This window comes from Eucalyptus grandis, chromosome 1 (genome assembly GCF_016545825.1).
Source record: "Eucalyptus grandis isolate ANBG69807.140 chromosome 1, ASM1654582v1, whole genome shotgun sequence".
Taxonomy (NCBI): domain Eukaryota; kingdom Viridiplantae; phylum Streptophyta; class Magnoliopsida; order Myrtales; family Myrtaceae; genus Eucalyptus; species Eucalyptus grandis.
Window position 1 is genome coordinate 19,260,894 of NC_052612.1, and position 20,166 is coordinate 19,281,059.

The 20,166-nt window shown below is 41.9% G+C and overlaps 3 protein-coding genes across 3 annotated transcripts; 1 reads left to right on the forward strand and 2 right to left on the reverse strand.

Moving 5' to 3' along the window:
- Positions 1-1,243: 1,243 nt before the first annotated feature.
- Positions 1,244-3,953, reverse strand: LOC104423584 (transcription factor IIIA). The gene is made up of 6 exons (XM_010036077.3): positions 3,742-3,953; positions 3,434-3,571; positions 2,381-2,675; positions 2,046-2,281; positions 1,772-1,915; positions 1,244-1,647 (listed from the first exon to the last, which is right to left on the reverse strand). The coding sequence occupies exons 1-6, from the start codon at positions 3,871-3,873 to the stop codon at positions 1,513-1,515; spliced, it is 1,080 nt and encodes a 359-aa protein (XP_010034379.2). The 5' UTR covers positions 3,874-3,953; the 3' UTR covers positions 1,244-1,512.
- A 2,099-nt stretch (positions 3,954-6,052) lies between these two features.
- On the forward strand, positions 6,053-10,144 carry LOC104423355 (transcription factor bHLH140). The gene is given in 7 exon segments (XM_039300874.1): positions 6,053-6,106; positions 6,232-6,350; positions 6,659-7,144; positions 7,222-7,595; positions 7,935-8,586; positions 8,666-8,836; positions 9,586-10,144. Coding segments are annotated over 7 exon segments (2,163 nt in total). The 5' UTR covers positions 6,053-6,069; the 3' UTR covers positions 9,910-10,144.
- A 4,983-nt stretch (positions 10,145-15,127) lies between these two features.
- LOC104423256 lies at positions 15,128-19,488 on the reverse strand. The gene is made up of 3 exons (XM_010035798.3): positions 19,249-19,488; positions 16,065-17,729; positions 15,128-15,540 (listed from the first exon to the last, which is right to left on the reverse strand). Exons 2-3 carry the CDS (start codon positions 17,725-17,727, stop codon positions 15,158-15,160), a joined length of 2,046 nt encoding a protein of 681 aa, XP_010034100.2. The 5' UTR covers positions 17,728-17,729; positions 19,249-19,488; the 3' UTR covers positions 15,128-15,157.
- Positions 19,489-20,166: the final 678 nt, after the last annotated feature.

A 20,166-nucleotide genomic window follows, 5' to 3' on the forward strand; every position in this document is an offset into this window, starting at 1 on the left:
TGGACGAAACGGAATGTTATACACTTCTTTGTAATTATTAAATGACTCGTCATCGTCAACAAACAAGAAAACAGTCGCTCTTCCCTTGTCTCGACATGTGTCTCGACATGGCAAGTATCCTCTTGGACAGGTAGCCGCAGGATCGGAGAGCAAAGGAACGATTTTAAAGATGCGTTTGTTCAACAGAAAATTCAAAATTTTAAAATTCTATTTTTCCAGGAAATAATCGTCTATGTCGCTTACAAAAATGAATGAATGAAAATATTTCCATCATAGATGAAAATAATTTGATATAAATTGTTGTTGATCATGAAAGCATTTCTATTGATTAACTTTTCTGTACGATATAACCAATCATTTTTGGACAAATACTTTTCAAATATTGAATTTATCTTAAAACAAACGCATATGAATTTCAGACAATAGTACAGGCTCTGATGACATTTTCCTTTTGTTTTACTTTACAGGGCATTGCTTGTGATAGTTACTTGCAATTTCCTCTTGTTTTCTGGGCTACAAAGGGGAAAACGTTTCTGGACGAGTTTGGCATTTCGTGAAACAAAATACGGAACACCATCGACGACGCTCATGAGTGCAGCCAAAAACTTGGCTGAAACTGCTCTCAATAGTCACCGACAAGCCCATCCCCCCTGGCACGCACTCTCTCTCACAATCGAGGTAGTGCTAGCGGCCGTGAGAGCTCCTATGGCACGAGCTTGAAGCCCTCTGGGACAGTGCTCACATCCCTGGACCCGATCTGGTCCACTGGTTGGGGTCGTCCAACCTCGATTTGGACCAGATTCCAGGCAGTAACCATCGCTGGGCTCAGACGTGGGGTTTGGGTGACGCTCACGGACGACTCTCTTCAAGGGACGATCTTAGGCAATGATCTGAAGAAGACAATTCTTTAATTCAACCATTTTCAATATTTTCATTGGCACTTGACAGTTTCTTCATCCCTTAAAACTCTGGTTTACTTTCCAACATATTTTGGCCAACAACATTTTAGTTTTTAACTTGTTATTGTTTTATTAACTTTAGGAATAAATTAAAGCGCCAGCATCATCCGCCATGAAAAGAGATGGCGATGGCCACTTTCGTCCTTGTAGTGAAACCCCGTGATATTTTTAGGACATCTAGTGAGGTCATTTTTATCCCCTGGAAATGTGTACATGATCTTTCTTGGGATTTAGCCTCTGACATTTAAATAGAAATTGATCAAGTGAACAGTGACACATTAGTATGAGACCAATGGTTCAGTTGAATTTTACTATTATATTGCATAATGTACAGCCGACAATAGCTCATCACAAGCATCTTTTGCTAAGGATTATTAACACGCTCTCTTATCTTCATATACAAAACAATAGAAAGCTCTATCTACTAACTACAGACAGGAGACAGGAGGATGATGAGTGAATTTGTCCCCTTGCTCAGCCTATAAAGCCAAAAACCACAGCTCCTATACATAACCCTCCGCTGCTGCCAAGTGCTGCCAAGAGACTCCAGTCACTAATCCGATAGGAAAGCTAGCTCGTTGGGTAGAGTAACTCTTTTTCGCAATAGGGACTCGATCGTCGGACATTTCCTCTTTCTTCCGCCTCTGGGCCTAGATCGAAATTGCTCATCTAACTCCTCAAAATCACCCTGAACCCAAGGAGCCAAATTGCAAGAAATGAGAATCATCCAACTCTCGTGTAGTAAAAAGCTGGATTTCAACAGCAGTAAAATTCAATTGCAATATTAGAGAGAATGAGAGAATGGGGCTCACTGGAGTGTAAACATGGCAACCAGTTTTCTCATGATGGTCTCTCACGTGCTTATACGCAAACTTCTTGCCACAATCCTTATGGCCGCATACAAATGGCCTCACCTCAAGATGAACAGCCTTCACATGCTGACGTAAATTTGATTTCTGTCAACAAGAAAATAATCAGCTAATGTACACTCAGCAGGCACACGATAAATGAGCTCAAGCTTCAAAGTTCCAAACAATTATATTCCATGCCCAGCGAGAATCTACTTAGTAGGTGACTGCATCTTACTGTTGAAAAAATGCTGAGACAACCCTCAACATCACATCTGAATGCTTCTGAATCAGCTGAATTTTTCTTCTCATGCGTGCGGAGATGCCGTTGGATATTCTTCCTCAACTGCTTAGTGCCACATATGTCGCAATTGACTAATTGGTGAGCCGACCGCATGTGCTCCTTCAGATAGTCAACATTGCTGAAGTATTTCATGCACTCGCAACAGAAAGCCTCCACAGTCTCTAGTTTGACTGCAGCAGTTGAAATGACATTATTATCGAAAAGCATGTTAAACAATTCATAGATATCATTCGGCTTCACCAAGACACCTTCATAATTAAGTGACTCACCATGAGAATCCTCATGCTTTCGCAACTTCGATGCAAACTTGAAAACCTTTCCACACCCAACCTCCGGACAAACATACTGCTTCAGACTCTTGCATTCACCAGACGTTGATGGTTCCTCATCATTGTGAATTTCATTCAAGTGCCTCTTCATGTTCCCTTGATATGCAAATGACTTATTACAACCATCAACAGGACAGCTGAAAATCTTGCCTTTATGCTGAAGAAAGTGACGAGCCAAATGGTCTTTTCTCCTATAGCTAGCAGGGCAATCCTCTATAGAACACTTGAAAGACCTCTGCAAATGAATTTAGCATATTGACACACAGATACAGAGCATACCAAATCTCTAGACATCAATAGGGAAAAGAAAAAAAAAACAAACAAACAATGCTTCAAACCTCAAGATAGAACATGCGTGACCGAGGCTGACTTGATGGATCTTCTCAGGTGGTCCCCCAACCTGATACTAGTCCAATCAAGATATAAGATTGCAGCCTCTTGCATTTTGGAGTTCTTTTTGGTGGGATCCAATGCTTCACGCCATTGCCATTATCATATCATAATCAGATGAGCCAACATACTTTATCCTGCAAGGTCTTGATTTTAGTATAGGCAAACTTGCAGTAGACAAATCCAAAAAAAAAAAAAAAACGTTTCAATTTTCAACCAAAATTACAACTTTTTTATCTAAGATCAATGCTTTCTCATGGGTGCTTGCATGTGATGAGGCTTCACAAATTCACGGCATCACTATTCCATAGCCCAGCAAAATCATGTACATCCCCAACGATAACATCCGAATTGCCGTTTCTGACACCTCATTAGAAGTTACAAATGTGAAAATTTTAAGAGCAAAGACCGAGCATTGTACATCAAAACTGTCTGTTCAACAAGACCGGTGAGACCGTGATCAGAAACTCTCCACTTTACAAACTGAACCTCACTGTCGACCACCTCCATGACAGGTCTAATCGCGTCAAAACTTGACTAAAATTATGAAAGAACTTGCTTTCATGTTGCATCATCAACAACAAAACAGAGAGCTCAATATACCTCGAGCGAATGGCCCTGCATATGCTGCCTCAAGTACGCGGGTTTCTTGAACGTGGCACCGCATTCTTCGCAGGTATTATTAGCTTTCGCTCCCTCCTTCCCCTCGACACCTTGAGCCATTGCCGCTTCCACCTCATCCTGATAAAGACCGAACCAACACGAAAACATTCAAACGCGAGCAAATTCCGCAACCGCAAAAACAGCAATTGCCGATCGAGCTACTCAAATCGTAGCACCAGAACTAGCGGCCCGAAAGGAACCGCACTGCTCACGAAGCATCGGAAGGCGACGAAGCTAGGAGAACTGACCTGGTGGTGCGACTGGATGTGGGAAGTGATGAGGGACTTCTTGGACCTGCAGATCCCGCAGTACTCGCAGTAGTACCGCCTGATGTCCCTGAACACGGGCCCTGCTTTCTCGCAGCTCTCTTCTTCCCCCATCGCTCTCGCGCCCGCTCTCGCCGATGTTGCAGAGCGGAGGTCAAACCCTAACAGTTGGAGGAGATGACGCTCGACTTGTCGTCTCTAGGGTTTGCGAAGGAACCAACCGACATATATATACATGGATCGGTGTCGTTCTGGGCCCGTGATCGGCTTGGGCCCAAATTTAGCCCGGCCCAATAAACTCCCACGGGGAACCGAATAAGATCTGTGAACGGAAGGGAATTGACTTCGCGATCGTTGCCTATGTCTAGAGTTGTTAAGGGCCTGCATGCAAACGTTTCTGTTTCTCTTGGTTTCTGTTCTTTTGTTCCCCTAACAAAAAAGAAAACATGTTTCTAACGCCACATCATTGTTTTCTTAAATAAAACTTGGCCTAAATGGTTTGGGGATGCATTCAAGCGAAAAAAAGTTAACTGCTTTGTTAAACAATTGCTAGTAAATGTTCGATTTTCTTGTTTAATTTTCTTTAATTTTCTTTTCTTGCCGCGACCACCATCAACCGCCCAGCCACCGCCCGCCGCCGCCGCCGCCACCATCGGCCGCCGCCGGTCGCCGGCCGCCGCCGGGCCGCCGGACGCCGCGACGCCGGCCGCCGGCCCGCCCGGACGCCGCCGCTGGCCGTCGCCGGACGCTGCGGGCCGCCGGACGCCGGCGCCGCGCGCCGGCCAGCCGCCGCCGTCGCGCCGGTCGCCGGGCCGCTTCTTGCCGGCAACTCGCCTCCGGCCGGCCTCCGCCCGCTGGGCCGCTGCCGCTGCCGCCGGGCCATAGCCACCGCCGCACGACGGCCGCCGCCGCGACCGTCATCACCGCGCCGCCGAAGCCCATCGGCGGCCGGCGGTCGTGCGGCGGGTGGCTAGCGGGCTTGCGACGGCGACCTACGCGCGGGAGGCGGGCAATCCGTCGGCAAGATTAAAAATGAATAAATACAAAAAAGAAATTGTTGCGTTATCAAACGCATTTCTATTCTTTTTCTATTCCTGAGTAGAAATTTTGTGTCATTATCAAACGGGTTCTTTTTACTCTAAATTGTTCCGGAGCGAGAAATAGAAAAGAACCATTTCGAAAAAAAACTCTTCCCTAACGAAACGTTTGCATGCGCTACCTAAACAGGTGATCGAGTCGGATTATAACCCGACCAAATTGACCCATTAATCCATTTATGATTAATTTATGCCTAATGTAAATTTTTCAACCCATACCCGACCCGATACATACCCGACCCATTTAATTAAACTTAAGAAAGCTTATTTTTTATATATATTTAAAAATATGGTATTGCTAAAATAGTTTTATACAACACAAATTTAATAGACAATTTTTATTTAAAAATGAATTTTAATTATTTTTTATTTTTTAAAATTAAATTTATATTCTTTTTCTTTTTCTTTTTTAAATATAATTTTTCTTTTTCTTTTTTCTTTTTTGTTCTTCTTATTCTTTGGCCAGTTGCCGGCCATCGCTATGCCGGCAACCGGAGGAAGAAGAAAGAAAAAAAAATTAAAATAAAAAATAATTATAATTTCGCTTTTTATAAATAAATAAAATATTTTTGTAAAGTTAAAGAGAGAAGAGTGGGATTGTGAGATTTGGGGTGAAAATGGGTTTTAAAATCCAACCCATTTAAGATCCACTTAAGCCACATCTATTAAAAGTCTTTAGATGTTAAACTCATTTAACTATTTTTTGTCAAAAAAACAAGTAATCCATATATAACCCATTTATGATTTATATGAGTCTAAAACCCATTTTGCCACCTCTATCTACTTCCAATACCAATCTAAGAGTAAGCATATCATATGAATTGAATCGAGAACCGTCCAAATCGAATCGGATCATTTGAAGTAAATTGAATTGGCTGATTTGATCAAGTTCTCGCAATGATAATTTTTGGTTGGAGTCCCAATTCTGATGGGAAGCTAAACCGGTGGATCCGATCGATTCTTAGTTTATAAATTCATATTTTATTTCTAAAAATAATAGTAAATTTTAAAATAGTAATAATTTTAAAATAATTTTAATATTTCTTTAAAAAAAAAAAAAAATTGATTAAACGATCGGTTCTATTAGGTCGGACCGGATCAGACCGCAATCTAGTCCGGTCCGGTTTCACCCCAGTTCAATCCGAGGATGTAAAAGTACACAGGGCGACCGTGAGGTTTTCTTTGCAGATATTGCCGAGGGAGATTTTCCGCGATGGAGATGGAGGTTGATGACGGTTCGGAAGCACGAGGTAACGAGAAAGTTCTCGAGTCGTTTCTTGCATTATTCGAAATGTTTCGAGGGTTGCTGAGCTCTAACACCTTCGAAATTTTTTCTTTCCTTCTTCTGGTGTTTGTCGTCGTGGTTGTTCGGAAGTGGAGGAGAAGGGGAAGCGATTGGTGGTGCTGCTGGTGGGAGCACCCGGTAGTGGCAAGTCCACCTTCTGCGACGCCGTCGTCGGCGCTTCTCGGAGGCCGTGGGTCCGAATTTGTCAGGTCCGTCTCTCTCGCACCCCATTCGTTTGATGAAATGCTTCGCTGGGCCTGGCTCTTTGTTTACGCTGTGGAAGGTTAGCCTTTCCCTCTTTCGTGCGCCCGTGTTGCTTTTGGGTTAAGTATGTTTGTTATGCTTCCCTTCCTGGAGTCTTTTTGTAAATGGGTATCGCTGAAATTCTTGTTGTTTCTCTGTCGCTTGTAATGTCGAAATGTTCTTGCTTTCTAGCTTTTCCATTGTGACATTAGAGTGTCGTAGGCTTTTGCGCGAGATGGTCGATACCCATTAATTATCTGCTTGTTCTTTGCAGGACACAATTGGAAATGGGAAAGCTGGGACGAAGGCACAGTGCGTCAAGAGTGCCTTGAGTGCGTTGAAGGACGGCAAGAGCGTCTTCATCGACAGATGCAATCTAGACAGGGAACAGCGTGCGGAGTTCCTGAAACTCGGCTCTGCCCAAATTGAGGTGCATGCCGTGATGCTTGATCTTCCTACTCAGCTTTGTATTTCTCGATCTGTCAAGCGGACGGGGCATGAAGGGAACTTGCAAGGTGGAAAAGCTGCTGCTGTTGTGAATAGAATGCTGCAGAAGAAAGAATTGCCTAAGCTGAGTGAAGGGTTTTCTCGGATTACATTTTGCCATAATGATGCTGAAGTTCAGGCTGCTCTGGGTGCATACAGTGGTCTTGGTCCATCGGATGGTCTTCCACCAGGCTGTTTCGGCCAGAAAAGCCAAGATGCGAAGGTTCAAGTGGGAATCATGAAGTTCCTAAAGAAAGCAGAGGGACCTTCTCCAGTTGTTTCCAAGGTCAATAGCGACCAGTCTGTTGCATCGATTGGGAGCTCAGAGAAGAAAGACTCTTCCTTGGAAAGAGAACAAATGCCTATTCTTCCGAATGCTCCTCAGAAAGAAGAAAGCAAGGGCAAAGAAGATGCAGTCCAGGCCATAGATAATGATGTTCCACGCTGGCATTTCCATCCATTTCGACAGCCGATTTCCAGTTTAACCTCGAAAAGGCTTCTGATATCATTGTCGAGACAGTTGAGGAATTTGTGCCTAAGCTTGGAAATGCCAGGCTTGTTTTAGTGGACTTGACTTATGAATCGAAAATCTTGTCCTTGGTTCGGGCTAAAGCTGCGAAGAAGAGTATTGACTCAAGCAAGTTCTTCACATTTGCAGGCAATATAATTGAGCTCTCTACAAAAGGAGGTTTAAACTGCAATGTCATAGCTAATGCTGCCAATTGGTGAGAGTTCTGGAATAGAAATCATTCATGTTATCTAGTAGAAGCCAACCTTTTTCTATTTGAAATAGATAGTGAGATGCTGTACCATGGAGTTTTGCAAACAATGCATGAAGGATATCCTTTAGGGTTCAGCTCATAACTTCTTGTTGTAATTGGGTCAATTATTGTTTCCAAGATCATTATGCTTAAAAAATTTTAAAAGGAAAAGTTATGAATATATTTGGTTTTGTGACCCTTTCTCTTATTTCTTTCACTCATACAATGTAAAAGAATTGAATAGTTTGTTCCAATTTTTAATAGCACTTCATTGAGGATTAACCAGAACAAAATATTGTGTAGGCGATTAAAACCTGGAGGTGGAGGCGTTAATGCTGCTATTTTTAAGGCTGCAGGTGGGGACCTGGAAAAGGCAACAAATGAACGAGTTAAGTCACTTCTCCCAGGTAGTGCTGTGGTTGTTCCTCTTCCTTCAACTTCTCCACTGTACAACAGGGAAGGGATAACACATGTCATCCATGTCCTTGGGCCGAATATGAACCCACAAAGACCAAATTGTCTTAACAACGATTATAATAAAGGCTGCATGGTTCTCCGTCAAGCATATACATCACTCTTTGAAGGATTCTTGTCATTATTGAAGTTACAAGAAAAATCAGTTACAAAAAGGCATGAAGAGTTCCTGCATCACTCCGGACATGGTCCTGATAAAAATGTTGCAAATGGTGATTTGAAGAATAAGAGGGATGATGCCGATGTATCTATTAGCAGCAAAAAGAGTCGAGGATCTGGAGATGAAGTTGAGACTCACATCACACGTCCCAGAACTGGAAATTCAGATTCAGGTACCCAAACTACCAACAGCGGAATGACAAAAGTATGGGGCTCTTGGGCCCAGGCTCTCTATCATATTGCTATGAATCCAGAAAGGCATAAGGATGACATTTTGGAAATACTAGAGGATGTTGTTGTGCTAAATGATGCTTATCCTAAGGTAAATACTAACTTGCTTCTTTGTTCCTTTGATTTCTGGGTTGGCAAATTCAATTTATGTAAGATTTTTCTTTGAGTAGGCACAGAAGCATATTCTCATCTTGGCACAAGCTAGAGGTCTTGATTGCCTGGCAGATGTGCATGAAGTACACCTTGAACTGTTGAGGAGAATGCATGCCATTGGCTTGAAGTGGGTTGAGAAGTTCTTGCATGAAGATTCCCAACTAGTTTTCCGTCTCGGATATCACTCGGTATGCTGCAACCTTTTACCCAGGGCTATTAGTTGGCTCAAATGTCTTGACATTTGATGCAGGCACTTGCACACTGAGATGGCATGCACCTAAAAGCTTATGGATATGGCAATCTAATGCACCTTATTTCAAGTTCCTTATTCCCCCAAATTTTGCAATATAAACTCCTATATTATATGCTCAAATAACAAAATTTAAAAGGAGCACTATAGTAATGACAATGCTATTTTTGTAGTGTGCTGAAGGTATGTAGTGGACTGGCAGAACTTTGTGCCAGAATGCCAAAATCAGTTATTAGGAACTCGGGCTTGGTTTTGTTGGGAAAGTATTGAGAAGCATTATGCTACCTGTCATCACTGTCTATTTCTATATCGCTGCAATCTCCTTTGGCTGCAAACTTTTTGGTAGAAAGCCTTCCGATGGTGATGTTGCCTGTGCTTATTACAAAATGTCAATGTAAATAAGTCAGATGAGTATTGTTGTGTCTGGCTTTCGTCACTGAGATTTAGTCTTCAGCCTTGCTGTGACACTTTTCATAATGGAACATTGAGCAACCAAACTTGCCTCCATCCTCCAATGTGGCTAGCAATTGTTGATGTTGGAGAAAGACTTACTACTGTAGACAAGTGACAATTGTCTCTATCCTGCATATACCAGCATGTTCATTGTGTACTTTGGATTGTCTTCAGTATCAATTTAAAATTCTGCGATGAAACCTCAGAAGGGAATTAAGATACTTCCTCTTGCAGGCACCATCAATGAGGCAGCTTCACCTTCATGTTATCAGCCAAGATTTTAATTCAGTTCATCTCAAGAATAAGAAGCATTGGAACTCATTTAACACTGCTTTCTTCCGCGACTCAGTTGATGTCATTGAGGAGGTGAACAAGAATGGAAAAGCAATTATAAAAGACGACGAGAGTCTACTTTCTATGGAGTTACGTTGCCACAGATGTAGAAGTGCACATCCAAACATTCCCCGGTTGAAATCACATATTCAGAATTGCCAGGTCCCTTTTCCAGCTTTTTTGCTTCAAAGTGATCGCCTTGTGCGTGCACCGGATAGTAATTAAACCCCAGTCTGTAGAAAGTTTTCCTCGAAATTTTGTTGTACATAGCGGTGGCTTTCACCTTCCCATAGCAAGTATCTGCTGTCTCGCAGCCATCAATGTTGATTTACTTTTGGGTGTTGAGTGTAGTTGTTGGGCAAGATAATATGTTAAAAGTTTCTGTACATTGATTGTGCTTTCTATTACAGCGGAATCCATACTAAATGACCAGATGTTGTGACATAACTCTTGAAAATCACAAGTATCTCGATGCTGATTTCTTTCATTTGTTTGCCTGAGACGTTATAACAGCAAATGAAACTGTTCCACGCATTAGCTGCCTCTGCATTATAGCTCTATAGATTCTAAAGATTGATCAGGCAGGAAGCTCACAACTGCATGTGGATTTCGCGTTTTAGGCTTCCGCTCATTATGTATAATGGCAAAGAGTTGGTTATGACTTTTAAAAGGTGAAACTGACTGCTTGAGCAGCGGAAGAAAATATGAGACTTTAAATGCAGTCACTGGTAGGGGTGTCAAAAACCGTCCCGAGAACCGAACTGAACCGAACCGAAAACCGAATTTTTCGGTTTGGTTCGGTTGGTTTTCGGTTCTCATTAAAAACCGAAATTTTTTTATCGGTTCGGTTTTTTATCGGTTAACCGAACCGATAAACCGATAAAATCCTAAAACCTTATTTCGGTTCGGTTACTTCTTCCTCGACGATTCCCCTCTCTCTCCTCACCGAACACTTGCCTGCAGCCCTCCTGCCCGAACCATCGCCACCGCTACGACGAGCCCCTCACCAGCCTTCCACGATGGACTCATCTCCCGAACAGCAACTTCTCTTCCACGCCCGAGCCTCCACCAAGACCCACCGCCTAGACCAGCCGAGAAGCATTACCGGCGTCCGGACCTCCACGTCCGACCACACCTGGTGCTCGGCGAGTCACGGCCATCGCCGGAACCCCCTTGCCCTCGCAGGCCTCTTCACGGTGGAAGCCAAACTTTGCCCATAACACCCAAATAGAGACCCAATCGAAGGTTTTGACACACCCCTACCATCCGAAAACCACGCCTCAGCGACGCTTGCCTCCATTTGCTCGATCAAAGAAAGGGGCAACAACAGCCACAGACAAAACAACACAACGAGAACAAATATTCCCCACACAAACTTTCAGATCCACTTCGGGCATTATATCAAACAATTGGGGCGCGCTACTATAACGAGGGATTTTTGGGTCAACCGAAGCTCGACCCACACTGGGACTCTCGACACGCGACGAGGAAGACATCAGAAACAAAACACGGGCGACGCCGGCCGAAGCTCGAGGGAGCCGGACGGCCGGAGCTCCGGCCCGAGCACCCAAAACAGGGCAAGAGCAGGGACGAGCTTACCTATTCAGCTTACGCCTTAGGAGCGTCGCCAAGAAGGTCGTCGTGTGGTTCGTCGACGAACGAGTAACCAAAAAACCAAAAACCAAAACTAAAAGCTAAAAACCGAAAACCAAAAAACCGAACCGAACCGAAGTTCGGTTGGTTCGTATTCGGTTCGGGTCTCATTCGGTTCGCCCGGAAGTTATTTGTAACGGTTCGGTTCGGTTTTTTGAAAACCGAACCGTTTACACCCCTAGTCACCGGAGCTTTCTTGGGCTGCATGGTAATGTTTTTTCTTTTGCTTATGAACAAAAATTTTGTTTTTTTGTTAAAAAAGAACATAAACGCGTTTATTTGCGTTTTTGTTCAATTTTTGTTCCCGGAACAAAAAAAGAACGGAAATGAAAAACAAAAAAGTTGTTTTGTTGTTCCAAAAACACTTTTGAAGAAACACTTCTCTCTCTTCTCTTTTATTCTTCTTTTCTTTTTCTTTTCTTCTTCTTTTTCTTTGGATGGTCACCCCGCCTCGGCCATGGCCAGCGTGACCTAGCCTCGGCTGGATCTCGAGCGAGGCCGCCGGGCCGTCGACCGGTCGTCGGAGGTCGACGACCAGCCAAAAGAAGAAAAAAAAAAAAAAAAAAAAAAGAAAGGAAAAAGGAAAAATAAAATAAAAATATTTAAAAATTAAAAGAAACAAAAAATATATAAATTTACTAAACGTGTTTTTATTCATTTTTTATTCTCGAAACAAGTTTACTAAACGCGTCTTTCCGGTAAAAATTATTCCCCTAATGTAAATAGTTTTTCTATTTATGTTTCGAACAATTTTTCGACGTAAACGTTACCAACGCTTTCTATTCGCTCCAGGTCCAGAGTCACCACCGAATTTTAATCAATTTTTTTTTTTTTTTATTTCAAATGAATCGTCTTTCGCTCAAGAATCATCCTTGCGTGCTGAACTTCCCAATTATTTTCTTCTATAGTGAAGTTCTGGCGTAATGGTATCACTCCAAAAAAAACAGTGCAAATTGGGACGAAATTTAAAGGGCGCCGTGACCAAGCGTCTCAATCTTGAAAATATAGGGATGGTCGTCATTAAACCGGTGTCATGTTGTGGCGACATTTCAGCAAACGTCCTGGGTCCACAACCACGGGGCACTTTTTTTTTAATTACCGAAACTGACGCAACGACACGTGTCACAGACTTGATTCGGGTTTCCTTTGACTTTTTCACCCTTACTAGAGTCACATAAGCTCAGTCTTTTCCTTAAAGTATTGTTTATTCACTCACTTGGCCCCACTCCAGATCGAAAAAGAATGTTCTAATGTTCCATAAGGAAATCCCCTCTCACTACAACAGTGGATTTAACAGTGAAGATTCAATATCCCTATCTACGAACTACCCCTTTTGATTATAGGAATATTAAAACTCTAGATTTCCAAAAGTTTCAAGGTCTAGCCAATCATCTTGATCCTTGACATTCTCCTCCATCCATTTAAGCGACATTATCGATACTCTCAACTCGCAATTGTTTGCTTTCCCGATCTTATCTTTCTTTTGGATCATTAGCTCCCTTGGAGTTGGCGATTCTTACATGTCATACGTTAGTCATTCCCTTTTGACTTGCATGGATCTTGAATCAAACTTGCTCCACAGGCAATTCCTCCCTCAGTTGGGCTAACTTCATGTTGCCAACCAAGTCCCCACTTCCGGAAAAAGCACGTGCATTGATTATCCAGTATTGAGTTGCCTTGGAAAGCGCCAGCTCCCTCGGAGAGCTCCACCTCCACCTTTGGCCTCTCCGTAGGTTGTGGCCTTGTCTCCAATGGCCACAAGCTCCTCAACTCTTGGCCTGCTCTCCATGAATCGTGCCACAAATGTTCTCGGTTGTTAACAGCCCACAAACAGTCGTCACCACTAATTGGCATTGGTATTTTCGGATCAGTGATAATATGCGATTTAGTCCTCATTCGATCATGGCATCCAGTCTATCAAAGAATTCTACACCCAAAACAAAATCATTACCATCAAGCGGAATTATCTCAAGAGAGAACTCGCCCTTCTAATCTTTGACACGTATATCCACATCTCAAACAATGCCAATGGCCAATACATCATCCCAAGAGGACCGTCTTGAACCAATGTTCGATCGACTCTACTGAAAGACCCAAACTCTACTCGACATGAACAAGTTTGCCGGACTTCTGTATTGCTATCCTTGACTTCCACGAACGGCAAATTTGACCTAGGAGGCTTCTTGGGCAGTATTTGAACCTTCAAGGAATTGAGTAGCATTAACGCCCCAACCTACAGTCCCGATTCTCTTGCCACGATTCCTCCTCTTCCATGGAATGTATTGCCAAAAGCCTTTTCTTCTTCGCAAAATCCCAAGCAAGGTGCGAGTCATCCAAAAGAAACATTTGATCGGCTTTCTCTCGAGTTCCTTGTACACAACATATCTCTCTGTGGCTTCTTCCACTTGCCACGCCGAGGTTCCCCTCTGTCCCTTGGACCATGGATGACTTCTTCCTCTTCCTCTTCCTCTTCCTCCTCTTCCTCTTCCTCTTCTTCTTCCTCGTGAAGGTGACAATCCAATTCCCCATCTTCACCCCTGGACTTGGAAGAGTAAGACCGATGGCGATCAATCAACGGCTGCGACAAGAGCTCTCAATAGCTCTTGCACTCCTCGGCGTTCAAATTCCAATCTGGACTGGTCCATCCATGAATGCGAACAGAGCTTTGGACTCAGTCACGTGGACAATCTCCAACGAGAGCTCGATAAACACTCTCACATAATACTGAATGCCCGACACCGATGAGTAGAGGCCATGAGATAAAAGCCGTAGAGGACTTTGGAAATGCTAACCCAAATAAGCATCCAAGATTTTTTACCAAACACTTTGTCTTCTACCTAAGGTTCTCTAGACGCATAGAGAACCTTAAGAAAGCCGTGCGAAATGGGTCGACGGGGTGTCGTTCGTTTTACAAACGAAGCATGATTCAGAGATGTCTGTTGTGAAGGTCAACTGGCCGCACTTCATGTTATGATACAGCAACGTCCTAGTGTGATGAAATGATCCTCGTTGGATGTTTTAACTTCCTTAAATTGATTCATACTTTCTTGATTATTATTGGTGGTTGCCCCAAACCTGTCATTTTGAATATTGTTTGTTTCATGCAGTTTGATTTGTCGATTTGGAGGAGAAAATGATGATCAAGAAGACCGAGAGAGAGCGAGGTCTTGGAGAAACTGATGATTATATTATATTCATTTTGCTTGTAGTCATTTTGTAAGAAAATGTAAGCGCTTTGGACCACTTGTCACGCTAGATAACTGTACCAAGCATTCCCCGTTAGTACTATCAACAAGCGGACATATTTTGGGATCTAAGCTTTACTGTATTATCGGTTATTCATGCGAGTCATTCAGTTATAGCTATATTCGGTTGTTATATCGACAGTTGGCGCTGGTCAATGCGCATTCAAGTTCATCATGATGAAAGGGATTGGTTCCTTTCAAGGGGCCATTGGTACATTTACAGTTATGTGGCATCGTAAAAGTGCACAAAAATTAGTTAATATGAGAGACGTCCTATCGCTTTGATCTTTGGGACATTTGTGGAGGTGCAACCAATGTTCCACTGGGACATATAGATCACAACGCAGTCGGGACATTTGGCCAAGACGTTGTCTCTTTTTAGTTAGGGATGTTAATTGGATGTCCTGAGCAGGCTCGAAAAATATCCCAATTTGCACCGTTTCTTGAAGTATATGATCCTTTGGATTAGGCATATTCACTCTGTTCTGATGGTGGCAGTGATTGGTGGCTGATCTCCTTTGCACTGTTGACGAAACATATGAAAATTAGACATATTCTACTCCGTTGCTCTGTTTCTATCCTATTCTCTGGTTATCAGCAAAGTCAGGGACAACTTTACATTCTGCCTGCAAATCGTCCGACCAAGTGTCGATTAACAAAGGAGCTGAAGGATCCAGCTCAGTAGGCCAATCAGAGCTAACATCTATCTCATCGAAATTTATAGGTTTACATCTTCTGTCCCAACTTTCGTGGATGGATTTCAACCAAAGGTTGGAGTGCATAAACACCAAATCGCCCAACTTTTTGAACTCCTCTGCATTCCGCTTCTTGGTATGCAGGCTCTCGAAGGTGGCCCAGTTCCATTTGCACCAGTGCAAACTACAAGGTTGGCTCAATATGCGAATTGCAACTTTCTGCAACGTGGGGATTTCGTATCCGTATGCTGCCCACCAATCACCTAGAGTTCGCATATTGACAGGTTAGACAAAGTTTCTTGAATAAGACAAAACAATATTTAGGCTATATGCTTTGATGACCGAAAATGTGGTAAGAAAACCAGGCAATATAGCATTGAACCAAATGTAGGGAGTAACATTTGATCTGGTAAGCCAATCTATGATCAGTTCCAGAGTCTTGAGAAGAGGCTACTAATTAAGTCAATGCATAACCGGGTCTTCAACCGACCGTGGAAGGACCCCATCTATTGATCCCATACTTTGCGATCCATAAAACTTACTTTTCATGGCCTTTTCACTAAAACAAATTCAACCAGTTAGCTAATCTTAAGGATTGTAAATCTTAATGATGGACACCAACGCTGAATGTGCATGCAGATAATACAAAAATTTGTTCGCTAATGAGTTATGCCATGTTCAAAAACATTTATACCGTGCACCTGTTTATGTCTTGAAAACATATAAAATCTCCCCATTGTGTATCACGCAATACAAAAGTCCAAATCTGGCTGCTTATGGAACATACCTGGAGCATTCAGAGTTCGTCCCATGATAGCAAAATCAGTCCCAAGGGCACCATGCTTATTAATATATACGGGATGTTCTTTTGTAATTTCCACTTTATCCAGATCACTGCAAGCCACCTTCCTCATGGCTTCCTGAAATCCATTCCTAATTCTAAGGTCAATCTTGCAGTTTGGATTGTAAAAGATCGATGGATTCAGAAATGCAGCTGCAGCGTGTATTGTTGACTGAAGCTGCATATTCCATCTGTGGTCAATTATATTCCAAATAGGAATATATCTCTCCTCAACACCCTTATAGTATTCTTTGATTGAGATCTTTGCCCTCTCCACTGCCTCAGACAAATAACCAATCGCAGGCATGTCCCCATCAACCATCCTTAAGATTTTAATTAGCGGTTCTGACACACTCACGACTTCATGAGCAGACTTCCAAAATCTCTCGGAATGTAACAAGGACTTAAAGGCCTGGGCATCAGGGAACCTACTGTAGTCAGATGAGAACCACTGCATGTGAGAAAACGTATGTTTCAAAGTGTCCTCCTGGATTACTATGGACCTTAAGGAGAGGAAACGAGTTGCAAACTGAGTTATTTTTGGCCTGGTCAACTCCTCACCGCCATTTAAGTTCCTCATCACACCTAACCTCAAGGTATTGCTGTATATGTATTGTGTGATAATCTTTGCCTCCTCCAGCACTGTGCACACCCAGCCTTCTTTGCTCATGTCCTCCAACATCTTATTAACACAATAAGATGCACAGGGGGACCAAAAAAGTGATGAGTACTTGTCCATGAGGAGTCTTCCTGCATAAATATAACTAGCCGTGCTGTCAGTTATCACTTGAACAACACTTTCCAAACCAACCTCCAAAACAACGGTTTCTATCACTTCAAACAAATACGTAGCATCATCTTCATGACCCGATACATCGATTGACCGCAAAAATATTGCCCCTTTAGGACATGTGACTGTAAATAGTACAAGTGATTGACTCTTGGTACTGCACCAGCTCTCACATAAAACTGTACAACCACAATCCTTCCAGTTATCCTTCAATTTTCGATAGCAATCTTGTATGTCATCTTTCACTTTCTCCAAGAGAACAGATCTCAGGCTGTCATAGTTTGGGGCTTTATAGCCCAATTCACACTCTGCTATAGCATCCACCATTTCCTGATAATAAATGCTTTTGGTAACATTAAAAGGAATAGAATTATGGAAAAAGAATGTAGCAATTTTTTTGTCAGCATAATCCTGTTTCTGTTTTTGGGCATCATCAGCTGCTGGTAGACTAGGTGAATTCTGCAGAAGAAATAAAGGGGGACAAGAGCTTTCACGCTGTCCACTAGAATAATGGTTTGCATGGGAGTTCTCACTACCCGAAGAGCTATGTTGTTGACCATTAGCAGTCCAATCAACCTTAGGTTTTTTTAGAGTTTTCTGTTTCTTGGGAGTGCTCAATATACTTCGAATATGGTCCCTCACATCATTTGGAACTTTTGAACAAGGCACAATGTCTTTGTTCTTGATCTGGGCTAGATGGAACTTCATCCTATAAACCCCTCCGCTGAACTCCCTTTCGCAATAGTTACACCTAACCTTCTGTTTTGTCGCATCGACCAGGACACAGTGCTCCCAACAGGCATCTCTACCCCGAACCATATCTTTAAATACACAAACAAAGGAAAAATCAGTCACATACCATTATTCCCACTCAACAAATGAAAATTGACATTACTATTATAATTATCTCTGAATAGCTTCATCCTTCTCAAAGCACTCCACTATGACAAGAATAAGACATGGGATTCAGATCCGGAGAACAAAATTACGACTCCACTGCTTTCTGAGCATTGGAAATGATTAACCACTGCTTTCAGCATTAAGCAACTGTGGAGCATGATGTATAGAACAAAGCATTAATTACTCACTATACGTGCACCCCACTAGCAGTATCACAGGAAAGAAATATATAGACTTGATGTATCATAGTGTAGCATGCTCTTATTGAATGTAAATGGCAATCAAGTACCAAATAATGATTAGAAGTATATATGGAAAGTATTACAGTTAACTAAATGGGATCTTGCCGATTCAAAATCTCTCTCATATATTTAAGGATACAAAGCAAGTCATGACATAGTGAATTCAGTTGGTTTTGTTTAAGATCAGGATCTGACTTATACTTTGAAGATGCAACTGGCAGAGCTTGCTAAAGTTTAAGCTCAGCATAGAGTTAAGCTAGATAAAGGTGAGCTGGTCAAAAATCAGGAGATTTCAATAACTTCCTCCTGCATCAGGATGAAAAGCATTTACTCCAAGAATGACAGACTGCTATTTGTTATGCATACCCTACAGATGAGAGATGACTTAACAGACTGCATTCTTTTATCACAATCGCAATATGAACGTTCTTGCCCTGATTGCCTTCACAGTGCAAAAAACTATGTAAATTCTGCAGAGAACTCACTTGGCACATTGAACTTGGAGAAAGCTTTGCTCATAAAATTTAATTCCCATGAAGTAAAGAATGCTACTTCACTTCTTCACTAGCATCAGAACAAAAGCAGATCTTTCTGCTCCAGCCAATTTAGGAAGGAAAGAGGATGCTTAGACTCATTCATAGAGCTGAACACAAACTGAAAAGCTGCATGTTCTCATTCATTAAATGAGTTCTCTACCCAAGTCTCAGATTATGATGAGAAATATTTCTTTCTACACTTCATTTCAGGAGGAGCAGCATTTCACTCTGTCATGTTCACCTACTTTGCCTAACTTATGCATCCCCGATTCCGAAGAGACAGTCCAAAATCCGACTCCCCACAATGCAACAGATTCCTTCTCAACACATGATTCAAAATATCAATCAAATGGAGAGCAGCAACATCCAAATGACTCAACATTACGAAGACAAAAAGGCTTGTGCACTTACGTAAGCAAGGTTTCACGCATTAAGTAGCCACCACAATACACCAACACGACTACATGGACATTCGTCAAATGAAAAAATGAACAATTTTGAGAGTGCAAGCGTTCAACTTGAAGAATGCACAGCCACAAGAACATCATGGGTCGTTCGATCAGAGAGCTGTCAACAAGCATCAACGTGCCCAATGCACATCGCACGGATCAAGCTGACAAGACAACGTTCTCAAAGAACTATGCAAATTTCAAAAATATTACCTCGTACGGAGCTGGAACGCCACGAGTATCATCCAACCGGCTGCTTTTCGCGCCCCAAATTATCGTTTCCAGCTTCTTGAACGGCGACCCAATTCAAGGTCGTCCTTGCAGAGCGAGATCGCGATGGACCCACATTCCATCTCCATCATCTGAAATATCTGGGGTTCACAGTTGGCGAATCCTCCTCCTATGTCCTGATCTTCTTCTTGTCGGAAGCTGCACGGACAATACTCCCGCAAATCTCTCTCTTTTCTCTTTTGCGAAAATTGCAGCAAAGTCCTAAAATTTATACTATCCGTACATTAAAACCCTCAAATTTTTGTTTTGTCCATTTAAATCTCAAGACTCTATTTATTTAGTGAAAAATAAATAATTTAGACAATATTTTTTAAAAACAATTTTCTCCTTACAAGAATGAATTAATAGAAAGTATTTTCATTGTTCACGAAAATATTTAAATATAAATCGTTGTCAATAATGAAAGCATTTTTAATAGAATAATTATTTCAATCGATACAACTAATAATTTTTGAAAATATAATTTTTTAAATTATTTATTTTTCTGAAATAAATAGAATTTAAATTTATTACAATTTCAATATGCCTATTAATTTTGCCAGTTTTAACCGAGATGCATAATGCCTTAGAAAAGCCCCAACTTTAAATTTATAAAAAAATTTCTTTTTTTTTTTCTATTTATTTGTGTAAACAATTAATAAAACTAAGTGTACATCACCAAATGACAAAAACCTCGGCCTCCAGTGCACTGTTTATCTATAGTTATAGACTTAGTCCCAAGGCTTTAAGGCTGAATTTGTGCATAATTGTCATAGACCATGAAACACGAGTGCCCTAGAGAGAGTAAAAATTGAACCCTAGCTGAGCACCAACCTAGTTTTGATATTGCTTCCACTGAAA

What these genes read in the sequence shown, in the direction of transcription:
- LOC104423584 (XM_010036077.3), bottom strand. Translation starts at nt 3,873, where the DNA reads ATGGGGGAAGAAGAGAGCTGCGAGAAAGCAGGGCCCGTGTTCAGGGAC. An exon ending in ACATCCAGTCGCACCACCAG is followed by an intron (nt 3,572 to 3,741) that starts GTCAGTTCTCCT and finishes GGTCTTTATCAG; the next exon opens with GATGAGGTGGAAGCGGCAAT. An exon ending in AAAGCATGAGGATTCTCATG is followed by an intron (nt 2,282 to 2,380) that starts GTGAGTCACTTA and finishes CAACTGCTGCAG; the next exon opens with TCAAACTAGAGACTGTGGAG.
- LOC104423256 (XM_010035798.3), bottom strand. Translation starts at nt 17,727, where the DNA reads ATGGTTCGGGGTAGAGATGCCTGTTGGGAGCACTGTGTCCTGGTCGAT. An exon ending in ACGAACTCTGAATGCTCCAG is followed by an intron (nt 15,541 to 16,064) that starts GTATGTTCCATA and finishes TGCGAACTCTAG; the next exon opens with GTGATTGGTGGGCAGCATAC.